The sequence below is a fragment of the Penicillium manginii genome (genome assembly GCF_028828005.1).
Source record: "Penicillium manginii strain IBT 31320 chromosome Unknown utg000002l:1.0-5564898.0:1.0-5567710.0, whole genome shotgun sequence".
NCBI classification, from domain to species: domain Eukaryota; kingdom Fungi; phylum Ascomycota; class Eurotiomycetes; order Eurotiales; family Aspergillaceae; genus Penicillium; species Penicillium manginii.
The window spans coordinates 1,138,604-1,159,032 of NW_026643103.1; the positions used below are offsets into that span (position 1 = coordinate 1,138,604).

At 51.2% G+C, this 20,429-nt stretch overlaps 8 protein-coding genes across 8 annotated transcripts; 4 read left to right on the plus strand and 4 right to left on the minus strand.

Moving 5' to 3' along the window:
• Positions 1-164: 164 nt before the first annotated feature.
• N7533_001719 (CCCH zinc finger protein) lies at positions 165-1,787 on the minus strand (the record flags this gene model as incomplete). Its single annotated transcript, XM_057098369.1, has 4 exons — positions 165-742; positions 861-916; positions 979-1,693; positions 1,742-1,787. 4 exons carry the CDS (start codon positions 1,785-1,787, stop codon positions 165-167), a joined length of 1,395 nt encoding a protein of 464 aa, XP_056963505.1.
• Positions 1,788-2,788: 1,001 nt separating this feature from the next.
• N7533_001720 (transcription factor IIF subunit TFG2) lies at positions 2,789-4,105 on the minus strand (the record flags this gene model as incomplete). Its single annotated transcript, XM_057098370.1, has 4 exons — positions 2,789-3,157; positions 3,236-3,432; positions 3,495-3,759; positions 3,839-4,105. 4 exons carry the CDS (start codon positions 4,103-4,105, stop codon positions 2,789-2,791), a joined length of 1,098 nt encoding a protein of 365 aa, XP_056963506.1.
• A 900-nt stretch (positions 4,106-5,005) lies between these two features.
• N7533_001721 (PCI domain-containing protein) lies at positions 5,006-6,325 on the plus strand (the record flags this gene model as incomplete). Its single annotated transcript, XM_057098371.1, has 2 exons — positions 5,006-6,238; positions 6,296-6,325. The coding sequence occupies 2 exons, from the start codon at positions 5,006-5,008 to the stop codon at positions 6,323-6,325; spliced, it is 1,263 nt and encodes a 420-aa protein (XP_056963507.1).
• A 175-nt stretch (positions 6,326-6,500) lies between these two features.
• Positions 6,501-8,186, minus strand: N7533_001722 (uncharacterized protein; the record flags this gene model as incomplete). The annotated part of the gene is made up of 1 exon (XM_057098372.1): positions 6,501-8,186. The coding sequence occupies one exon, from the start codon at positions 8,184-8,186 to the stop codon at positions 6,501-6,503; it is 1,686 nt and encodes a 561-aa protein (XP_056963508.1).
• A 2,100-nt stretch (positions 8,187-10,286) lies between these two features.
• On the plus strand, positions 10,287-11,459 carry N7533_001723 (amidohydrolase family protein; the record flags this gene model as incomplete). Its single annotated transcript, XM_057098373.1, has 1 exon — positions 10,287-11,459. The coding sequence occupies one exon, from the start codon at positions 10,287-10,289 to the stop codon at positions 11,457-11,459; it is 1,173 nt and encodes a 390-aa protein (XP_056963509.1).
• Positions 11,460-12,135: 676 nt separating this feature from the next.
• On the plus strand, positions 12,136-14,808 carry N7533_001724 (uncharacterized protein; the record flags this gene model as incomplete). The annotated part of the gene is made up of 1 exon (XM_057098374.1): positions 12,136-14,808. One exon carries the CDS (start codon positions 12,136-12,138, stop codon positions 14,806-14,808), a length of 2,673 nt encoding a protein of 890 aa, XP_056963510.1.
• A 498-nt stretch (positions 14,809-15,306) lies between these two features.
• Positions 15,307-16,507, minus strand: N7533_001725 (uncharacterized protein; the record flags this gene model as incomplete). Its single annotated transcript, XM_057098375.1, has 3 exons — positions 15,307-16,128; positions 16,189-16,259; positions 16,321-16,507. 3 exons carry the CDS (start codon positions 16,505-16,507, stop codon positions 15,307-15,309), a joined length of 1,080 nt encoding a protein of 359 aa, XP_056963511.1.
• A 2,077-nt stretch (positions 16,508-18,584) lies between these two features.
• On the plus strand, positions 18,585-20,361 carry N7533_001726 (aldehyde dehydrogenase; the record flags this gene model as incomplete). Its single annotated transcript, XM_057098376.1, has 4 exons — positions 18,585-19,030; positions 19,093-19,486; positions 19,594-20,057; positions 20,217-20,361. 4 exons carry the CDS (start codon positions 18,585-18,587, stop codon positions 20,359-20,361), a joined length of 1,449 nt encoding a protein of 482 aa, XP_056963512.1.
• Positions 20,362-20,429: the final 68 nt, after the last annotated feature.

Below are 20,429 nucleotides of genomic sequence, written 5' to 3' on the forward strand. Positions count from 1 at the left end.
AAAGGCGAAAAGAAACGAAAAAAAGCAAGAATAAAACCAAGCTAATGAAAGAGACGGGGGCCGGAGGGGAAGAAGGGAAGGGCCAAAATGTCCAGGACATCTATATCCGTCAACTACAATCCCAGCAGAATCGCGCCATTCAGTGCGAGGCACGTCCGCCAAAACTAAATGTGAATGAAGTCCTGTTGGTTCGACGTCTCGCCACTATCCACACCATCCAGTAACTCTTCCGGCTCATCGAACTCATCCGAGTCAACATCGTCCGAATCAATCGCGTCATAATCCTCCTCTTCGCTAGAAGGGTCAGAATCCTCGTCCATACGGTCTCGATCCGCGTTCTGCTCAGCCTTCGCGGCCGCAGCCTTGCGAATCTGGCCCGCGCGATCGACATGAGGTAACTTGCACCGTTTTTTGTGGCAAACGCCAGAGTTCGCGTAGTCTGGGCACTCGTGCACATGGCGCTCGGTGCACTCGGCGCCCTTTTCGCAGTATCCTAGTGTCGCGAAGGCGCGGCAGACAGGGGCTCCGGGGGTTACGCGGATATGCGCATAGCGGCAGGTAGGGTTGGAGCAACGGCCTCTAAGGAAATGCATACAGAAGGGGGAGCGGTGGGGCGAGGGCTCATGGGAGAGATCACAGCTGTTACCTGCTGGGCATTCACCTGTTTGAAGGAAATCCTTGCAGAGGGCCACTTTGCTTGGGTCGTGAGTGTATAGGCATGAGGGGCCTTTATAGCAGGTACCTGTTTGTTGAGAAAGGTGAGGTGGGTTAGAAAATCAAATTCAGTTGTAAGTAATGGGGGGGTTGGAGGTAGGAGGGGAAGGTTGGCGGATTGAGTGGTCCGTCGGAATATAAGATACCGGTCGTAGTGAATCTCTTGCAAAGGTCGTCCCGCTTCTTGGCGGGGTTCGGTGTTCTATGTCTGCGTTAGTGGGGAGTTGTTGGGTCGGGAGCTGTTTGCTTGAGCTTTGGTCTCACTTTTTCGAAGTCACAGCGCCAAGACGGTGTAGGTTGCCGTTTTTGCTTCGGACAAAGGCCACTCCCGCGACTGTGACTCGCTTCGGGGTGGTATTGGCGGTGTTTGGGTCGTCTATTATGGGTAAGCCAATTATGGGCGAGAGATTGTTATGATCCCACGTACTGGAAATCCGAATCAGCTTGCTGCCACCGCGCGCAATCTTGAACGGAACATCGTTAACGAGAATCTGGTGGGCGACGGGCTGCGCAGCCGCGGGGACTGATGCGACACCCGCAGGCACAGTGCCTTGGGCATAGCGAAGAACCTTCGTCTGTTCACGCTCAGCTCGTCTCAAAGCTTTCATCTTCCGAGTCTCTTCCATAGCCTTAGCTCTAGCTTGAGTTTCTTTGTCATAGACCGCGGAGTTGATCAGTTGCATGTGGCGATCGCGTTTGGCAACCCAGCCATTCGATGTTGTTGCGGGGCGCGTCTCGCCATCATTGTCGCTTGCAGGGCCTGGCGAGGACACTGGGGTCCCATTTGAACTAGGGGCATTATTCAATACCAGTGTGCGGTGACGATGCGGAGCTACTGGGCGGCGACCTCTGCCTCGAGAGTAAGGAGCCCACCCCGCGTGAGAAGGGGTATGACGCGAAACATGGTGGGGTTGGTAGGAAGAGGCAGGATGCGGCTGGGATGACTGGTTCTTGTGCTGGTTGATACGGCCTGTGCCAACTGTGAGTACGTAGGTGGATTTTCGAAGTGAAGCGAACGAGGGCTTACCTGCGAGCTGACCAATGCGGGCCAGCAAATCCTCGTTCTCTGTCATGGTATGCTAAGGTTATAGGGGTTAGTGAGCACAAAATGTGAGAAAGAAGAAAGGCTGAAGCTGAGGCTTGCAAGTCTACAAGCAAACAGCGAAAATAAGACCGAAGGTTGAACGTGAAGTGGTCTGGTAGAGGGGGAGTCAAGAATGAGAGCTTGACAGTGACGATTCGCGCTTTCCAGCCGCCGGTGGCGTCGATGTCACGTGATTACGGCGTATAGAAACGACGACACTTCGAGTTCTACTTATCCAACACCACCAGACCTAATCACCCAAGAAACGCTTATACGACCCGGTATCTTCCCAGTACCCTATCCGGTAACTACCCTACGAGTACCCTAAACAAGTATGGCCAAGCAATTTCTCTATATGGAATGATTTCTACCATGCGCTGCTAGTGGGATATTCTTCATAAAATCAGGCAGAACCTTCGAGTTGGAACAGTGGGTCGATTGCCGCTATGGAGCGTCGTATGTATCGTAGAACGATCATCTTCCAAGGATTCTCATCCACCATGTTCTAGGCGTTCCAACTTGAAGGTTTCTGTATTAATTGCCTAGTAGGTAGTAGAGACATCGAATCCAAGACAAAGGTTCTATGTTAAGATGTACAACTAAAAAGCGAGTATAAAACATTTTCAATACTATAAATATAATAAAAGCTCAAAACCTTGGAATATGACAAGTTGAAGATAATAACAAGGTTGGAATTACAGTGCCAATTCAAGTTGCTACAAAAAACTTTGAATTCAACACTAAATCAATTTTTACGATTGCCTTGACTATTGGCTTCCAATGCTAAGATGTCGATTCCAGAAAAAAAGGGTCCTTTTTGCCTCCAGTAAATCTCCTGGAACATCTAAGTTTTGTAATCTGAGACAATTAGGTTTTCTAGTTAGTAGCCCTGAGTAGTACACCTGAAAACCTCATCATGAAATCAATCCCGGAGCACAATGACTATGTGTATTAAGCAATGTTAGCCCCTATCTAGCCCAAAACAACCCCCTAGACATTTTCAAATTGCACATCATCATGATCCGTAACCATCCCAGAAGGATCATCATCCGAGTCAAAGTTATCCCCAGGAGCCATCTCCGCCTTGACCGCATGGGGCATCTGCGCATAATTAGTCTGCTGCGCCTCCGGCTTCAACTCCCATGTCATGGCAAAGTCACCCGACTTGACCAAATGCGCGACCATCTCCAGGGTCTGCTTGAGATAAGCTTCCGGCTGCATGAGCTTGGCCTTGAGCGCCTTAAAAGGCCAGTACTGGTACTCGCGGAAGCAGCCAAAGATTCTGTCCAGCAGCTCGTTTTGAGGCATACGCGTGTACTTGTTTTCCTGGGCCTTGGCCTTGGATGGTTTTGTTTGTTGCTGAGGAAAGGAAGAGGTGTTAGCGGGGTTATTGGGGGGGAGGAAGGAGAAAGTTGGAGAGAATGATACGATACGTACCACGAATGCGCCCTGGGCCGTGGGGAGAAGGTGACGCTCCTGTAAGATCTTGTTGGGGAGGTTCTTGATGAACATTGTTTCTTTCCTTGGTTTGAGAGCTTCCAGTGCGCGCTTTTCTGAGATTAGTCGGAACTCCTCGTTTTCTACTGGAAGACAGTTGAATTCTTGGCTGGCCTGTCCGGCAAGGGCGGTGTGTTCTAATGGCTTGGTTAGAATGGTTGTTCTGAGAAGGATGGCAACAGCCACGGAGAGTACATACTGGGTATGGTCTTGCGCACATAGGGCTCCCATCGCTTGCCCTGTTCTCTCCTCCGGGCGTCGCGCTTCTGAGCTTCGTAAAGGGCAGATCGGGTTTCTCCGAAGGTGGCCATGCGGTTTTCGACGCCGGGGATGTCCTTCTCTGTGAAGACATAGGTATTTTGAGTCATGTGTGAAGCATTGGTGGATGTGACGGTTTGTTGTTGGAGGGTATAATCTTTTGGAATTTCGCGGTTGTCGGGTCTGTCGTGGAGTCGCAAGCTAACCTTTAATGCGGAGGGCGGAGCTTAGTAAAAGATCACGGTGTAATCAAACGAGCGGGGAAATTTGAGATGCGTGGCTTACCCGCTTGATGTCATTCGGGTCTGTAGGGTTCTGCTCTATCCTCATTGTCCCAAGCTCAATCTCTTCATCGTCGTCAAGATGCGCCCAGTTCTCCCAGAGCTGTCGGGGAAGGCGTGAGATCCATACGCTTTGGCCAGCTAGGGAGAAATCCAGATCGCCAGCATCTTCGTAGAGGTCCTCGTCGTCGAGGTCGGCTAGAACGGCGTCCTTGGAGTCGGGGTCTTGTTTGATGTACATGGCATCCGGGTCTTGCTTGACCTGGGCCATGATGAATGTGGAATGGGTGATGGATAGGTGTTGGGGTAGATGTATTGACGAGGAGAAAGGGTGGTGATATGCGACTGCGATCGAAGGGTTGAAGGGGACAGTGAGTGGTCGCAAGAACGTAAGGTGTTGGATAGATGTGATAGACAATGAAGATCTGAGGTGACGGCGCGCGCGCCACTTGCGGGCAGCTTCCCCGACCCAGGCAGATATTGGACTAAAGTGGAAGGCGGTGGTGAACAGGCGGTATCTCTGCAATTTTTCCAAGTCTGCGATCCACAGTCTTGCAAGTTCAATTCCAGTTCAACTTGAACTTGAACTATTGTCATAACCTGCTGTCAGCTACTTTTAGCTGTACATGTCTGTTTGTTTGTGAAGGTATGGAAATATTGCTTTTCCCTTCCACTCCACATATTCGGGAATTAGCAGGGGTGCCATGAGCAAACTCCTCCTAACTAAGTCCGAAAGAGGAGGGCCTACAAAGGAGTATAGCAAATAAGGCTGTCCAGATCACTAAGCTCTTTGCCCCTATGGCCTAGTGGTATGGCATCGTTCTTATGTTGGTATCTTTTCAATTGAAAGGAATCAATATGAACTTGGCTAGCGAAGTGCCCCGGTTCGATCCCGGGTGGGGGCATATTTTTGCTGTTATCATATATTGACTCTACTATCTATTCATGATACTTATTATTTCCTACTTTTAAATTCACTGTCTAATTTTTATTATTGTACCTGCTAGTGTCAGTGTACTCTATACACATCCCAGGTAGCCAACACATTAACTTTGATAGTGGCCCGGCAGTACTCCGTAGACCACCGTACCTTAATTAGCTCCACCAGCTCCGCCAGCTCCTTCACTTTCACCTTCACCTCCCCGCATTCCTCTCCTCACCACACCTCACCATGGCCTCCCAAAAAGTCACATCAGCTCTTTCGGCCATCGAACAAACTCCTCACCAACCTACAAAGCTCCAGCAATATAACGACCTCCTCAATGAAATCGTCACCAGCTCCTCCGGCGACGAACTCGCCCAAGATTTAGTCTACTACCTAGACTCCATCCTGAACGAAGACGTCAGTATCGTCGCCGCCCGCCCCCTCCTCGACTCCTTCGTCACCGTCCTACGAAACTTCGACTCAGAAGTCACAATCAAAGTCGGCCAACACGCCGTCACCCTCCTCCAATCACGCGCCACATCCGTCGAAGAACAAGACTCACAGATCCGCGAGATCCTCGCCGAAGCATACGAGGCCGAAGAAGAATACACCGCCGCTGCCCGCGCACTGCAAGGCATCAACATCGACAGTTCCCAGCGCCTCGTCTCCGACGCAGCCAAAGCCCGCCTGTGGATCCGCATCGTGCGCTATTACCTCGAAGACGACGATACCACCAACGCCGAAGCCGTCCTAAACCGCATCAAAAATCTCCCCAGCAAGATCGAAGACCACGATGCCAAGCTATACTTCCAGCTGTCACAGGCTCGCATTCTCGACGCTCGTCGGCGTTTCTTGGACGCGGCGCAGGAATACTTTAACGTGAGCTTGGCTTCTGGCGTGGACGAGGGCGATCGATTGACGGCGCTGTCGGCTGCTATTCGCTGCGCGGTCCTGGCTCCAGCCGGTCCGCAACGGTCGCGATCACTTTCCCGTCTTTATAAGGATGATCGGACGCCCTCGGTCGACGAGTTCTCGATTTTGGAGAAGATGTTCCTCGATCGACTTCTTAATGCGGACGAGGTTGCTGCGTTTGCGAAGAAACTTGCGCCACACCAGCTTGCTGTCACGGCGGACGGCACCACTGTCCTCGATAAGGCGGTTATTGAGCACAATCTCGTCGCTGCCAGCAAGCTTTATGAGAACATCAAGATTGATGCCCTAGGTGCGATCCTTGGTCTGCAGGATTCGACTGACTTTTCGGCTGGCGAGAAGGCCGAGGCTTATGCTGCTCGGATGGTCGAGCAGGGTCGGCTGCGTGGTCAGATTGACCAGATTGATGGTGTTATATCCTTTGAGACCGAGATTGGTGGTGGCTCTAAGACTTCGACTAGTTCTTGTCTTCGGCAGTGGGATCTTGGTGTGCAGGAGCTGGCTGAAGATGTAGAACGTGTGGCGACGAGTATATCTGATCAATTTCCGGTACGTGTATCCCTCATAACCTCGCCGGGTCCGTCCTAACACTAACATTCTGTTAAGGATTTCTCTACAAGCCAGATGGTGCACTAGAAGCCAAAACTTAATGAATATCTACGAATTGATGCCCATCATACATTCATATTATTTACTCGTATTCGGTAATTGTAGACCTGATCTAAAGCCAGAGTCCGAGTAGCACAATAGCTGGGAAATTTAAATACCACAGTCGATATCCCTGTCCTTATTAAACTTCAAACTAGCCAGTCTAAACAGTGTGAATATCAGCTCCCTCCTTCGCAGCAACACCCATAGCCTCCGCATCCGTCCGATAAGCCTTGAATTTCCTCGCAGGAACCTTCTTCATAAACATCTCATCCAACTCGCCATACGTCCGCCCCGCAGTCTCTGGCTGCCAGAACCAAAGATAAACCAAACAAATCACGCAAAGACCGCCAAAAATAAACGACACCTTCGCGCCGAGATTCGCCTCATCGGGATTAAATAGATAAGGCAGAACAAACGACCACATCGTATACAGCGCATTCTGCAACGCCAATCCAATCGCAATCGTCTTGATACGCAGCCGGGACGTAGAAACCTCGGCTAGAATCGTATATCCAGCCGCGCCGATTGTCAGGTTATACCACCAGCAGTAAACCAGGATCAGCGCGACAGTCCCCTTGATAGCGCCGGCTGAATTCGGGTTGGCGGTATCAGACCCAACAACAGCAAGACCACCGGTCACCATCAGGATAGCCGTAAGAACGCCCAATCCGTAAACCATAACATTCCTGCGTCCAACACGATCAATAATAAAATAAGACATAACATTCCCAACCAGCGAAAGGATCTGCTGAACAATCTGCAACTGGAAGCTCATAGCCGTACTATACCCAGCCAACTGCATATAATACGTCGAATAACCTGCAGTAAAGACCACGCCCGACAGAGCCTGGATGGTAATGGGCATAATGGAAACAATCGTGCGACGCAGATTCGTCCGCCGGAAACATTCGAGATATGTCACTCCTTCTGTTTCGTGCCGGATCTCGTCGAGCGTGTTCTTGATCAGGGCGATTTTCTTCTGCGTTTCGTCGGCCGTGTAGCCCAGTCTTTGCAGCGACTTTTGCGCTTTTGAGTCTCGGCCCTTCGAGATTAGCCACCACGGTGATTCGGGCATGAAGGCGATGAATATGAGGGCGATGGCTGCGAAGCCGTATTGCGCTACGAAGACGGCGCGGTAGGCCCAGCGGTTTGTGTAGACTCCTGTCCAGTTGGTGATCAGGGCTACCACCAGTGGACCAATAACGTAGGCCAGAGCCGTGAGGCAGGTGAGTACACCACGGAGAGCGAGAGGAGAAATCTGGAGAAGTAGAATATAAGCACAAGCACGCACATAATATCTCACTGGGTAGTAGATCCAGCATGAACTAACCTCGCCAATATAAGTAATCGGCACCGAAGCAAGCGCGCCAACAGCAAACCCATTCAAAAACTTGCCCCCGAAAAACATCTCATTCGTCGTAGCCCGAAACTCCAACGAAATCGCCGCAACACTAATCAACAACGAAACCAAGATAGTAATCTTGCGCCCAATAGCGTCGGCAATCTGCCCCGAGCACAACGCACCAACAACAGCAGATGCAACGGGTGCCCCTGCGAACGCGGACTGCCATTTCGCCTCCAGCACCCAACTGCCGTCAAAGTAGTGGCCGAAGTCTTTGCGGAATTCGGGGATCCCGGTTACGTTTCCCGAGGCTTGGTTTTCGAAACTGACGAGGAGGATGCACCATACAGCGTAGGCGCACCAGGCGAATGTCCAGGGGTATTTCTTAAGGGATTGCCATTTGTTCAGGGCGTGGTCTTCTTGGTTGGCTATGTGGCCTAGTTGGTGGGTTTCTGCGTCTTCGATGAAGTCTGTGCTTGGTTTTTCGAGGACCATTTCGGTCATTTTTGATGACATGGATTGGATGCGGGAGATGGTGGGAGGAGAAAGTTTCAGAGCAAGAGAGGGTATTGATGAATATTAGACCTTGCTAGCCCCCTGTTGGTATTTGTGGGAAATGTGACAATGAACCTGCGAGCAGCGAATGCCAGTGATAAAGGGGCAAGTTCTGCGCAGCGAATGTTGGTTGACTTCGACCACTGCGGTAGAAGTCTCTTTCAGCGAACGAGAGGGTTTTATGTAGTTTTCGGCCCAGATCGAGCCATCAGCAGGACGGTGATGCGATGCGATGCGATGGGATAGGATAGGATAGGATGGGGCTAGCTAGACTTTGTGCCGCGTCGTGCAGCATTGGGCCGGCCTGCCGTTGCCACGAGGTGGTGTAGTGCGGAGTGCAGGGAAAGTTTAAACCAAACGCCTAAAAATGCCGGATTTCGGCTCGAGGGGAATGACTCAAGCAAATCAATCAATCTAATCTACCCCCGACTCCGAGTCCCTGTAGCAGATGATCCTATCTCAACCAGCCTGATCAAAGCGATTAATTATTACTACTAACTCTGAAAGTCCTCACTGACAGCGAAGCTGGCATTCGATCGAATTGTGAATTCTGTGCTACGCGTGGAAGTTCGTCCATAGTCGGTCCCACATGTGCAGTGTGGGAATCCGGGGTTTAGTCTGGGGTTGATCGGGGGGGATTTCCCGATCCTAGTCTGCCCCAGCCGGGGCGGGTGATCGTATGGACAATCCCCCGAGGTTCTGCCGCGAGAAAGGCAATCTTTCCCACGAAGAGGCGGGGCTTCAAGGCGGTTGTGCTCCTTGTTTTGGCCTTGTTGGCCAAGAGTCGCCCATTGTGGCTGAACATGCGTCTTGTGGTGATGCCCGGATGGCCTGGGATGGTAACCTTAACCACCATATTCTGGCATTAAAGCGACGGAACTAGTCAGTGACCTCCCAGTCCTGTATGTGGCTATATTTCATGCAATTTCAGTTCTTGAAATCAACAATGTCTCTTATTCTGAATCGGCGAGATACAGTACGTCTCAAAATTGGTGCTACTACGATAGATTATTCGATTGCCGACCAGGATTTACTCCGCATTACTCCGCTGGGTGTATTGTGCCAGGTGTCTCACTCAACTTGCAATGTATTTTAAGAAAGGTGATAACTTTAACAAATACAACTGGCACCTTCAAACCCAGCCCCTTCTAACCATGAGCTTATCTTTGACAAGATCTATCCCGAAGCCGAATGATTTCGTAGACTGACGCTAAAGTCTACATGCATGCCCGGCGGATATCGCTAAATGCAGAAATAATGCCTCTATGGGCAACATGAAAAATGCTTCGTAAAAATGTTTCGAAGAAACTTAATCAAATCAAAACAATCCTGTCTTTGTTATATTGACGAGTGCAAATAAATGCAGGCTGTAAATAAAATTTGTACTGAACGGGTTTTAACACGCTGTAATAATACGAGCGGTGAGAGCTGCTCTTAAGTAAGGCGAAGAAAAACAAAAAAACTCAGGGGATTTCAAAAAGAAATCCCAGACCTTTGGTGGCAGAATGTAACTTTTGGGAAATGGCTGGGAAATTACAGTACCATACAGAACATCGACCACATTTATCGTCCTCCCCCCAACATTGGGGAGTATCTATACGCACATCGCAATGGCTGCAAGCTGCAATATGAGTTCCGTCATGAATCTGCTCCAATATACGGGTGTTTCGCAACGTCAAATCACCGCCTAAATAACCAAGATAGACTTGGTAATTCTCGAGGTTTGGTGCGACTATCTACTCGAGAAGCAAACCCTTTACCTTGACGAAATGATGGATTTGAATTCGGGCAACAAAATCAAGCATCGCTGAGTATTAATAGTTTTAGTGATATGGCAAGATTGCCTGCCGCCCTCTTCCCGGGTGTTCCTCGCTCAGACCTTTGAGGGGTACAAAGTGGTGACTATTATGAGGAATGTGGTGACTATGCCCAACTTGACCTCGACCTGCGATGCCCCCTTCTTATCAAGATCCGCAACCGATCTTACCCGCAAGCATTTAAAAAGCGCCCAAATCTCGAAATCGCGATCCAAAGATCTTCTTATTTGAAATGGTGCAAGAGGCAGATTATCCGGCATCTGGGCGCGTATTCATTCTGAAAAATGTCCATGTTTTTGACGGCGTTCGCTTCACCGAATGCCGGTCGGTGGTCATCAACGGTGACAAAATCGGCGACAACCCAGAAGGCGCAAGTGAAACGATTGACTGCAATGGCCATTTTCTCATCCCTGGCTTAATCGATGCCCACGTTCACCTGCATCATGAAGGGCATCTGCAGAGTCTCGCGAGTCATGGAGTTACCACAGCCCTGGACATGGCTATGTGGCCTGCGGAAAAAATGAACGCATTAAGAGAAAGGCCTGGCCTTCCGGATATCAGAAGTGCTGGATTACCCGTGACGGCCTCCGGTAGTATCCACAGCTGTATGCTGCCTCTCCCGGAGGAGGCCTTACTGTCTGGTCCTGAGCAGGCTGAGCCCTTCGTGCAAAAGAGAATTGCGGAGGGGTCGGACTACATCAAGCTGATTTCAGATGTGCCTGGGCCATCTCAGGAAACTCTTAATGCTGTATCTGCCGCCGCACATCGCAATCAAAAGATGGTTGTGGCACATGCTTCCAGTTTCACTCCTTTCAACATGGCACTGGAGGCCGATGTAGACATCATCACCCATGCCCCGAGAGACAGGCCTGTTTCTTCGGAAACTGCACAGCGCATGGTTGACAAGAATACTATCTCCGTGCCAACCCTGACCATGATGAAAGCTGTATCCACAAGGCCTCCCCTTATCTCAGCGCTTGGTATGATGATTTCGAAGCCCTCACTCTTCATGGCGATCTTGCGGGCCAAGAGGAATGGTCAAGGTGAACAAACTTATGAGAATGCTAGAGATTCTGTCACGGCCATGTATCGTGCCGGTGTTCCCATTCTTGCCGGCACCGACTGTCACGATGAGCCAAACTCGTTCTTTGATGTCAAGCATGGAGAGGCTTTACATCAGGAACTTGAGCTCCTAGTTGAGGCCGGCTTACCCATTCTTAATGCTTTGCGTGCGGCGACGGTGCTACCAGCCGAGTATTTTAAGCTACTGGATCGAGGCGTTATCGCTGAAGGAAAACGAGCAGATCTCGTTCTTCTTCGTGATGATCCCACGAAGGATATACGTGCAACGCGTAGTATTGAACGGATCTGGTGTGGTGGGATTGAATATAAGCGTACGGGGTAGCTATTTGACTTCCGCTCCAATGAAGAGTTCGAGCTACCATGGCTTGCCCATCAGGTGATAAGCTTGAAATACATGACACGGCGTAATAATAAAGTAAATGCCTGTAAAGGTGGCCATAAACGAACAGTTTCGGGTCGTGCCGTAAACAAATGTAGTTCCTTTGCCAAGGGTTAATATCGTCTGTAAGACCCTCATCCAGCCTCAAACATCCGCCAAAGGGCACCTTGATAGAAGTGCGCGTACGGATACCTATTTTATCTTTTTAGACCTACTAGGTATAGATTCATCTCATCAGGGATATTTGAGCCGAATTTCACTCCTTTAGTCTCGGTCATAGGTGGATCTGTGGCTGTAGCGCCGAGAGCAAGATGGCTAGTACCACGGCGTTTCTACCACAAACCCACTTAATATTTATCAGATGACGATCAGACGCTGTGCTAGCAAACCGAATCCCAAATGAGGAATGGTATTCCCCGCATCTTAATGGCAAACCCATCACCGGCTAAACTTCGGCAGTGTCGTACCACGCGGGGCGACAGGTATCGGCATGGAATATCCCGAGCTACCTGGGCAGGTACCTTTCGACTTCCATGATCGCCCAGCTTATGATATTGGAACTTTTTTCTGTCACAGAAATTTGTTCCCAGAGAGCGAGTGAAGGTTCGAAGTTATCACCATGTCAGCACAACCCACCATAAAAGCCATCTCTTTCGAGCAACACGCCAGCGGACGCGGCATCGGGATCGCATCACCCCGCATCTCATGGAAATTCGCTGCAGACAGCAACACAATCCAGAACTGGGAACAGAAAGCCTACGACCTAGAAATTCGTCGTGGATCAGTCACAGAAGACTTTCACATTGAATCCAACAACTCTCTCCTCGTCCCTTGGCCAAGTCAGCCCCTCCAATCTCGCGAGATCGTTCAAGTTCGCATTCGCTCGTATGGTAACTCTACGACCGAGCCAACGCCATGGTCAACCTGGAAATCTCTCGAATGTGGTCTTTTACATCGAGAGGACTGGAAAGCTCATGCCATCACTTCTCCCATCAAGGAGGTAGTAGATGGCCCATTGCGACCTCTGCGCTTTAGAAAGACGCTCCACGTCCCTGGGCCTTCGAACGAAGTGAAACGCGCAAGACTTTACATCACGAGTCTGGGCGTATTCCAGGCTTATATCAATGGCGCGCCTGTTGGTGATCATTTCCTCGCGCCTGGCTGGACAAGCTATCACCACCGGCTGAACTATGAAGTTTTCGACATCGCACCGCTCCTCCACGAGGGGGAGAATGTCATTGCAGTCGAGGTCGCAGAGGGGTGGTATGCAACTCGCCTGGGATTCCACGGTGGACGAAGATTTATCTACGGCGATGAGATGGCCTTGATTGCGCAGCTGGAGATTGAATCCGAAAGTAGCAAAGAAACCATCCTGTCGGATTCTTCGTGGAAAAGCCACACCTCGGCGCTGATATCCAGCGAGATCTACGACGGCGAGGTATACGACGCACGCGAAGAAGAAGAAGGAGACTGGACGACCACGCCCTTCCAAGACGAAACCTGGCCCACGGTCCGCGAAACCGCATTCCCAAAGACGAACCTCGTAGCACCAAATGCACCGCCCGTCCGCGTAACCCAGATCATAAACCCGGTGCAAATAATAACAACACCGTCAGGTCAAACAATCGTTGATTTCGGCCAGAACCTCGTCGGCCGTGTCTGTATCCCCTCCCTTCTGACACCACCAGATACGCGCATCACACTCACACACGCCGAAGTCCTCGAGAACAACGAACTATCAATCCGACCCCTCCGCGACGCAAAATGCACCGACACAATCATCTCCGCAGGACAAGAACTCAAAGAATGGAAACCACGCTTCACATTCCACGGCTTCCGCTACGTACAAATATCAAACTGGACCCCAAGCCTCTCAAATCTTCACGCAGAGGTCCTACACACCGACCTCAAGCGCAGCGGAACATTCAAAACCTCGCACGAAATGGTCAACAAGCTCCACGAGAACGCTACCTGGAGTATGCGCGGGAATTTCCTCTCCATCCCGACAGACTGTCCACAGCGCGACGAGCGGCTGGGCTGGACGGGCGATATTCAGATTTTCGCCCCGAGCGCCTCGTTCTTATACAACACTGCGGGGATGTTGGGAGATTGGTTGGAAGATCTGGCCGCTGAGCAGATTTCTTCCGGGACGGGGATTCCGCCGTTCGTTGTGCCGAATGTTATTCCTGAATCGTCATGGCCCGTGTTTCCGCAGGCTGTTTGGGACGATGTGACTGTTCTTTTACCTTGGACGCTGTACGAGAGTTATGGGGATGTGGAGATTCTTCGGCGCCAGTATGCTAGTATGCTTGCTTGGGTTGATGCAGGTGTGAAGCGAGGGCCAGATCGATTGTGGGATGATGAGCTTTTTCAATTGGGTGATTGGCTTGATCCTACTGCTCCTCCTGAGCAGCCGGGCAATTCGCGGACGGATGGGACGTTCGTTGCGGATGCGTATTTGGTGCATGTTACGAAGGTGTTGGGGCGTGTTAGCCGGGTGTTGGGTGAGGGTGAGAATGCGTCGCGGTATGAGAGTGATTATCTTGCTCTCAAGGCGCGGTTTCAGGAGAAGTATGTCACGGCTGAAGGGTATCTGGTTGGGGACACACAGACTGCATTTGCACTGGTGATATTCTTTGATTTACTGGACAGTCCTGCGCAAATCGCCCGTGCGGGTGCGAGACTGGCGAGATTGGTTCGGAGAGCGAAGTTCCAGGTTTCGACGGGGTTTGCGGGCACGCCGATTATTACGCATGCGCTTTGTAAGGCTGGATATGTCCAGTTGGCGTATCGGATGTTGTTGGAGAAGACTTGTCCCTCTTGGATGTTTCCGATTACGATGGGTGCGACGACTATTTGGGAGAGGTGGGATAGTATGCGGGCGGATGGGAGTGTCAATCCGGGTGAAATGACGAGCTTTAATCATTATGCGCTTGGGTCGATTGTTAATTGGTTGCATAAGGATGTTGCGGGTGTGAGTTTGCTTGAGCCTGGATGGAAGAGGGTTCTTGTTAAGCCTTTGCCTGGGGGCACGGTTACGAGTGCTGAGGTGAGGTATGAGACTGCTTTTGGAGAACTTGAGTGTCGGTGGGCTCTTGATAGGAATTTGTTCCAGCTTAGTCTTGCTGTGCCGCCGAATTCCTCTGCCGATGTTGTTTTGCCTGGCAGTGATGTTGTGGAGAGGGTTGGATCTGGGAGTTACGGATTTGAGACAAAGTTTGATAGTGGAGTAGGATGGCCTCCTAAGTCTTTGGTGCCGCCTATGTTTGAGCCTGAGGATACTTTTGTCTGATATGAGTTTAAGAGCTGTATATAGGAGTGGGTACGATGCATAGGAATATTTGTCTATCGATCTTCATTGTTCGGTTGGGTAATAGAAATATTCAAGTCTTCTTTGAAAATGAATGGCAGGATAATTGTAGCTTCAATGAGTGGAAGATCACGGTATTGTAGAAATTTCAACCAATACGAGGTAGCGTAATGGTTAGGTACCTCCTAGGTACGTTTCTCAAGGCTGGGGTATTCAGTAGCCAGTCAGCCATTGAGCGGCATATCAGGATCGCCAGTGGAACCGAATTTAGCAGCAAGACAACGCCAGTCTTTGGCAAAGCGTCCAGCATATCCTGTATCCAAGGTTTCACGCCGGGTTGGGCGTCAAACTGGAGCGTTCGGGGGATCCAGGCCGAATTGTTGTCTTCCGTAGAAGTACATTGGGGTCATCAAATCATAACGCATAGCATTGGCCGAGCTGAGAAGAGCAGACTGGGCGAACTCGGCAATCGGGCGTTCCTCAACGGGTGAGCGTGGTCGTCGAGTTGTTGTCCGGAGTAATCGAGATATCGGTTTGAACACTGATACCCAGGGGCTGGTTCTGGAGATTATCGCCCAAGAACGTGCCCTTGGTGGCACTAGCACACCTCTCATATGGCGATTGCGAGCCATACATGTTCGCCTGCATCTTCATATACTCGAGGTCCGGCGAGCGCGGGCTCGACTTGGAGATCCAGTGCGCGTTGCTGCGGTCGGTGTTGATGTAGTACGGAGGCTGGCTGTTCTTGGAGCGGTTCTTCAACTTGATGGCAGGGAAGAGGCCGCGGATGATAGGTAGACAGGAGCAGATCAGTCCGACGGATGGCTCGATGTGTGTCCATAGAGTGGCTTGGTAGACGGTGTAAGTAGGGTCGGTGGGGCTGATCCAGAACAGCACGACGATGCGGTAGATACTAGCGAAGCAGACGAAGGCGCCGAGGGCGAAGACACCGTTCAGCGCGAGCTTGTCTTGCCAGCTGCGGTGCAGGCCCCAAATCATCGGGATTGGAAGGATGAGGATGACAAAGTCCATGACGACGTTAAATGCTTGGTTGACGATGATGAAGACGTTCGCATCGAAGCATTTCCCGGACACACTGTGGTCCCAGTAGGCGCGTAGAGGAATGCATTGACCGGCGCATGCGAGGAAGATTCCGAGGCCCCATGCGCCGATAAGGCAGTTTAGACCAAAGGTGAATTGCTGAAACTTGGGGGTTGTGAAAACACGGCGGTAGAAGCAAATCAGCGAGATCTTGATAGAGGGACAGAGCATGAAGTATGTGAACTGGTTGGCCAGGAAGATCTAAGGTGTGTGAGTGACGGCAGATCAAAATTGATAGAAAATATTGGTATCTTTGCATACCTTCCAATAGTTCACAAGGGTCTTGTTGTCCAACAACTTGACGTGGGTCCCATTGCCTCCGATCGAACACCCTGATTTGATCAGCCAAGAACCAGACACACACATGCACACACACCAGGTGGGACGACTTACACAAGACCAATTCAATCAACATAGCAATCATCAGCACCATAGACACCAGAGAAAGGTAGTCATCAATTCCAAAGCCCACTCGGCGACGGTAGCGAGCCACCATGCGCGCCACCACAGAGACCAGACACAGAGCCACCAAGACCGAGACGATCTCGATCATCTGCCATCCTCGTGCGCTGGGAGCCATGGCTGTAGTATGTATAGTAATGAGAATCGAAAACCAAACCCCAACAGATGCACACCGTCAAAAGTACAACCTAAAGGAATGGTAAAAGCAGAAAGCACAAGCAAGGGGGAAGTCAGAAAGAGTGAATGACCTGGGGAAAGAAGATCAGCAGGGACAAGTGGACGACCTCCACAGATATACCAAAGCCACGCGAGAGTTGATGCACGACAAAAATGGAACTTGAACACTGGCAAAGAGAAAGAGGGCCCGATCCGAGAAACCTTGGTTCGCGCAGGCAATAATCGAACAGGTCTACTTTCCAGTTGATTGCGCAGTCCACCGGTACTATGGAGTATTCATCCATTCGGGGTCGATCATTTGTCCATATCGAGTTACGGACGCGCATGCGCCCAATTGTTGGGCTATCGGGATGTGCAATGTGCGTTGGATCCATGTGGTTCCTCAACCCACTCTTTTTCTTTGCATCTGCCTCTCTCGATGGAGTGTGGATAGCTTGATGGAGCCTAGCTCGTGTGCCAAAGCAAGAAAGTGGATGCCACTATAGTCCCCATTTACTGGGCGGCGCTGAATGGCGGGTAGCTTAATTGGCGCCGACAGCGGCTTATTCGCCGGTTCGCCAGGTGCTAGCGTTGCCTATCAGTACTGGGAAAGGAAGCTGATTTGGAATGACACATGTTTTTGGTTTCCACAGCGGATCGATTGGCTGGAAGGTCCTCGTTGAGAGTAAGTCAGGGTGGGGGCGTGGTTGACATAATGGGAAGGCCGAGCCTGGCGATCTCATCTGATATGTGGGAGTGCCCAGGTGTGTGATGAGAACAGCGGTGATGGTGATGGTGATGACTTACGGACTTGACCTGACCTGAGTTGCTGCATATGTTGGTCAGGGTTGACTTTGCTTTTGATAATCATGGACTATGGAAGACTATTTGCAGATCAATGAATTTGCGACCCTGACTCAGCTCTAAACTCAGTTATCTACAGTACTGTACCACCCTGGCACACACTCTCCGAGACCAGACTCTCGCAGATCATCAATAGCCCCTCCCAGCCCGTGTGAATGGCAACTATCGAATGCCAAGCGTGCGTCATTCCGGCATTGCTACGATCCCATCGGACCAGCCATGCATGGAATCTTCTGCAATCTCAACTGCCGGGGTCTGAGCACAATAAGGGTTGCATTTGCATCTAAATTTGGATTGATATACTGCGTACGCAGGTGCTGTGCCCCCGGGTAAAGTATGTAATCCTTCGTGGTGGACTGCCTCAGATAAATCAAATTGGCGATGTGTCTCCATTGCAAATCTCTTCGGGGTGGGGCACACTATTGACATGCGAATTCTTCAGGCTCCGCAAGCTCAGATCAACCACTGCTCCTTCAACAAGTACATTCGCGGGATTGTCCCTGAAATTGTGTAAATTTGTGCTTCCTCCGAGGGATATTCTGGTAGCGTGTTCATATTCAGGTTTTTGAACCCCTTTCCTTTCCCCCAGATACGAGTATATGTATGTATCTGTCCGTGCCTGTATACTCCGTACTGGAGAATCTCCAGTGGATCAAGCGGAGTGGCTTGGTGGCTTGGTGCCCAGGTGGCTTGGGTCTAACCGAGGTGTTGTCCATGGTTGGCCAGTAAGAGTAATTGCAGCCTACCACAGGCATAGCCAGGGACTGTGATAGAGTATACCCAGGTATACCGTGGGATGTCTTTATAGCTCCCCGTATTCCGTATTCATACCCCGGACAAGTATACTGAGTACATAATAGTTATAGTTAAATAGTACGAATTAGGGTATACTGTATTACCCCGATTAGGGCTGGATTTACTCGAAAGCCTAGCAGTGGGGATCAGATCAACAATTTCAAGTTCCCCTCATGCGGACACAAGGTCCGTTAAGGTAGCCATGCTGCAGGGAATTTGGAGTCAGTGGGGCAGCCAATCCAGGATCTCCAACTTGAAGCTCGCTGCAGTATACATCGTATTGCTTCTCTCAAGTTCCCCCTCTTCCTCTCCTTGATACCTACCCTACACCTCTACATACCAGGTATACCTCGGTACTAGTACCTACTAGTAGTATCACCATGACCACCAACATCCCCCTCCTAATCAACGGCCAAGAAGAACACACCGCATCGACCTTCTCCGTAATCAGTCCCTACACCAACGAACAATGCTGGACCTCCTCCTCCGCCACCCCGCAAGACGCCATTCGCGCCGTTGAAGCAGCCGACGCAGCCTTCCCTGCCTGGTCCCAAACCAAACCCACCACCAGACGTGATCTCCTCCTCAAAGCAGCCGATCTCCTAGAGCAGCGCCTCGAGCAGAATGCCGAGTACATGCGCACCGAGATGGGCGCCGACGTCGGTGCCTCACAGGGTTTCGTCGTACCGCTAGCCATCCGCATGTTGCGCGATGTCGCGGGCCGCATCACCTCCATCTGCGGAAGTGTTCCAGTCGTCGAGGCAGAGGGCCAAAGAGCGATGGTCTTGAAGGAGGCCATGGGTGTGATTCTAGGAATTGTCCCTTGGTGAGTTGCTGTTGTTGCCGTTGCTGCTACATTTACATTTCCACTCAACTCACAACTTCAAGGAACGCACCCTACGTCTTCGGCATCCGCTCCGCAGCCTGCGCCCTCGCAGCAGGAAACACAACTATCCTCAAATCATCCGAGTTAACACCACGCTGCTACTGGGCCATTGGCCGCGCCTTCGAAGACGCAGGTCTTCCCGCTGGATGTCTGAATATCATCCACTGCCGCCCAACCGACGCAGCCGACGTCGTGAACGCGATGATCGAGCACCCCGCCGTCCGCAAAATCAACTTCACCGGCAGCACGGCGGTCGGTCGCAAGATCGCGCGATCCTGCGGCCAGAACCTCAAGCCCTGTCTCATGGAGCTAGGCGGGAAGAATAGCTCGATTGTGTGCCAGGACGCGGATCTGGATACCGCAGTCCAGGGTGTTTTGGCCGGTGCTTTTTTGAATGTGTGTCCTCTCCCCCGGCCCCCAGTGCTCTCTTGTCCAGACAGGGAGTTCCTTGAATTCCAGAATAAAGGTGAACCATACCCGCTAACCAACTTCCGCTCTTCCAGTCCGGCCAAATCTGCATGGCAACAGACAGAATCCTAATCCACACCTCAATCGCCGAACCCTTCACAACCGCCCTCCAGAAAGCCCTAGCAACCACATCCCCAGACCCAACAACCCTCCCACCCACCCTCGTAAACACAGCCTCAAAAGCCCGCATCCAGACCCTCCTCACCAACGCACTCGCTTCCGGCGCGCACTTCATCTCGGGCTCCACCCCCGCAGACGTAGACGCGACCCTACCCAGCGGCTGCGGGGTGCGCATGGCGCCGGCCATCCTGGGCGGAGTGAGCGAGGACATGCCCGTGTGGCAGGAGGAAGCATTTGCGTCTGTCGCGGCGTGCATGACGTTTGACAGTGAGGAGGAGGCGATTCGATTGGCGAATGGGAGTGGGTATGGGCTTTCGGCGTCGGTGTTTACGGAGGATCTTAGGAGGGGGTTTGCGCTTGCGAGGAGGATTCAATCTGGGTGAGTTTCTTTCCTTTCCCTTTATTTCCTATTTGCGTTGCTGGGGGAGAGGGCAGGCTGGGCTGAGTTGATGTTGGCGTTGCCTGCCTTTCTCGTGTTGCTTGCCATTTTGAGGAATTTTGGTTGTTCAGGGCGCTGACGAGACCCCTCCTTTTGCAGGGCGGTCCACATTAACAGTATGAGTATTCATGATGAGCCGGTCCTGCCGCATGGTGGGGTGAAGAATAGTGGTTGGGGACGGTTCAATGCGGAGGAGGGTTTGAATGAGTTTTTGTCGACGAAGAGTGTGACGTGGATGGATTAGAGGCGGTAGCCGCTGGATTAGTGAGTATAGTATAGTACAGTGTCGGCCGTTATTGCCTTCCATGACGG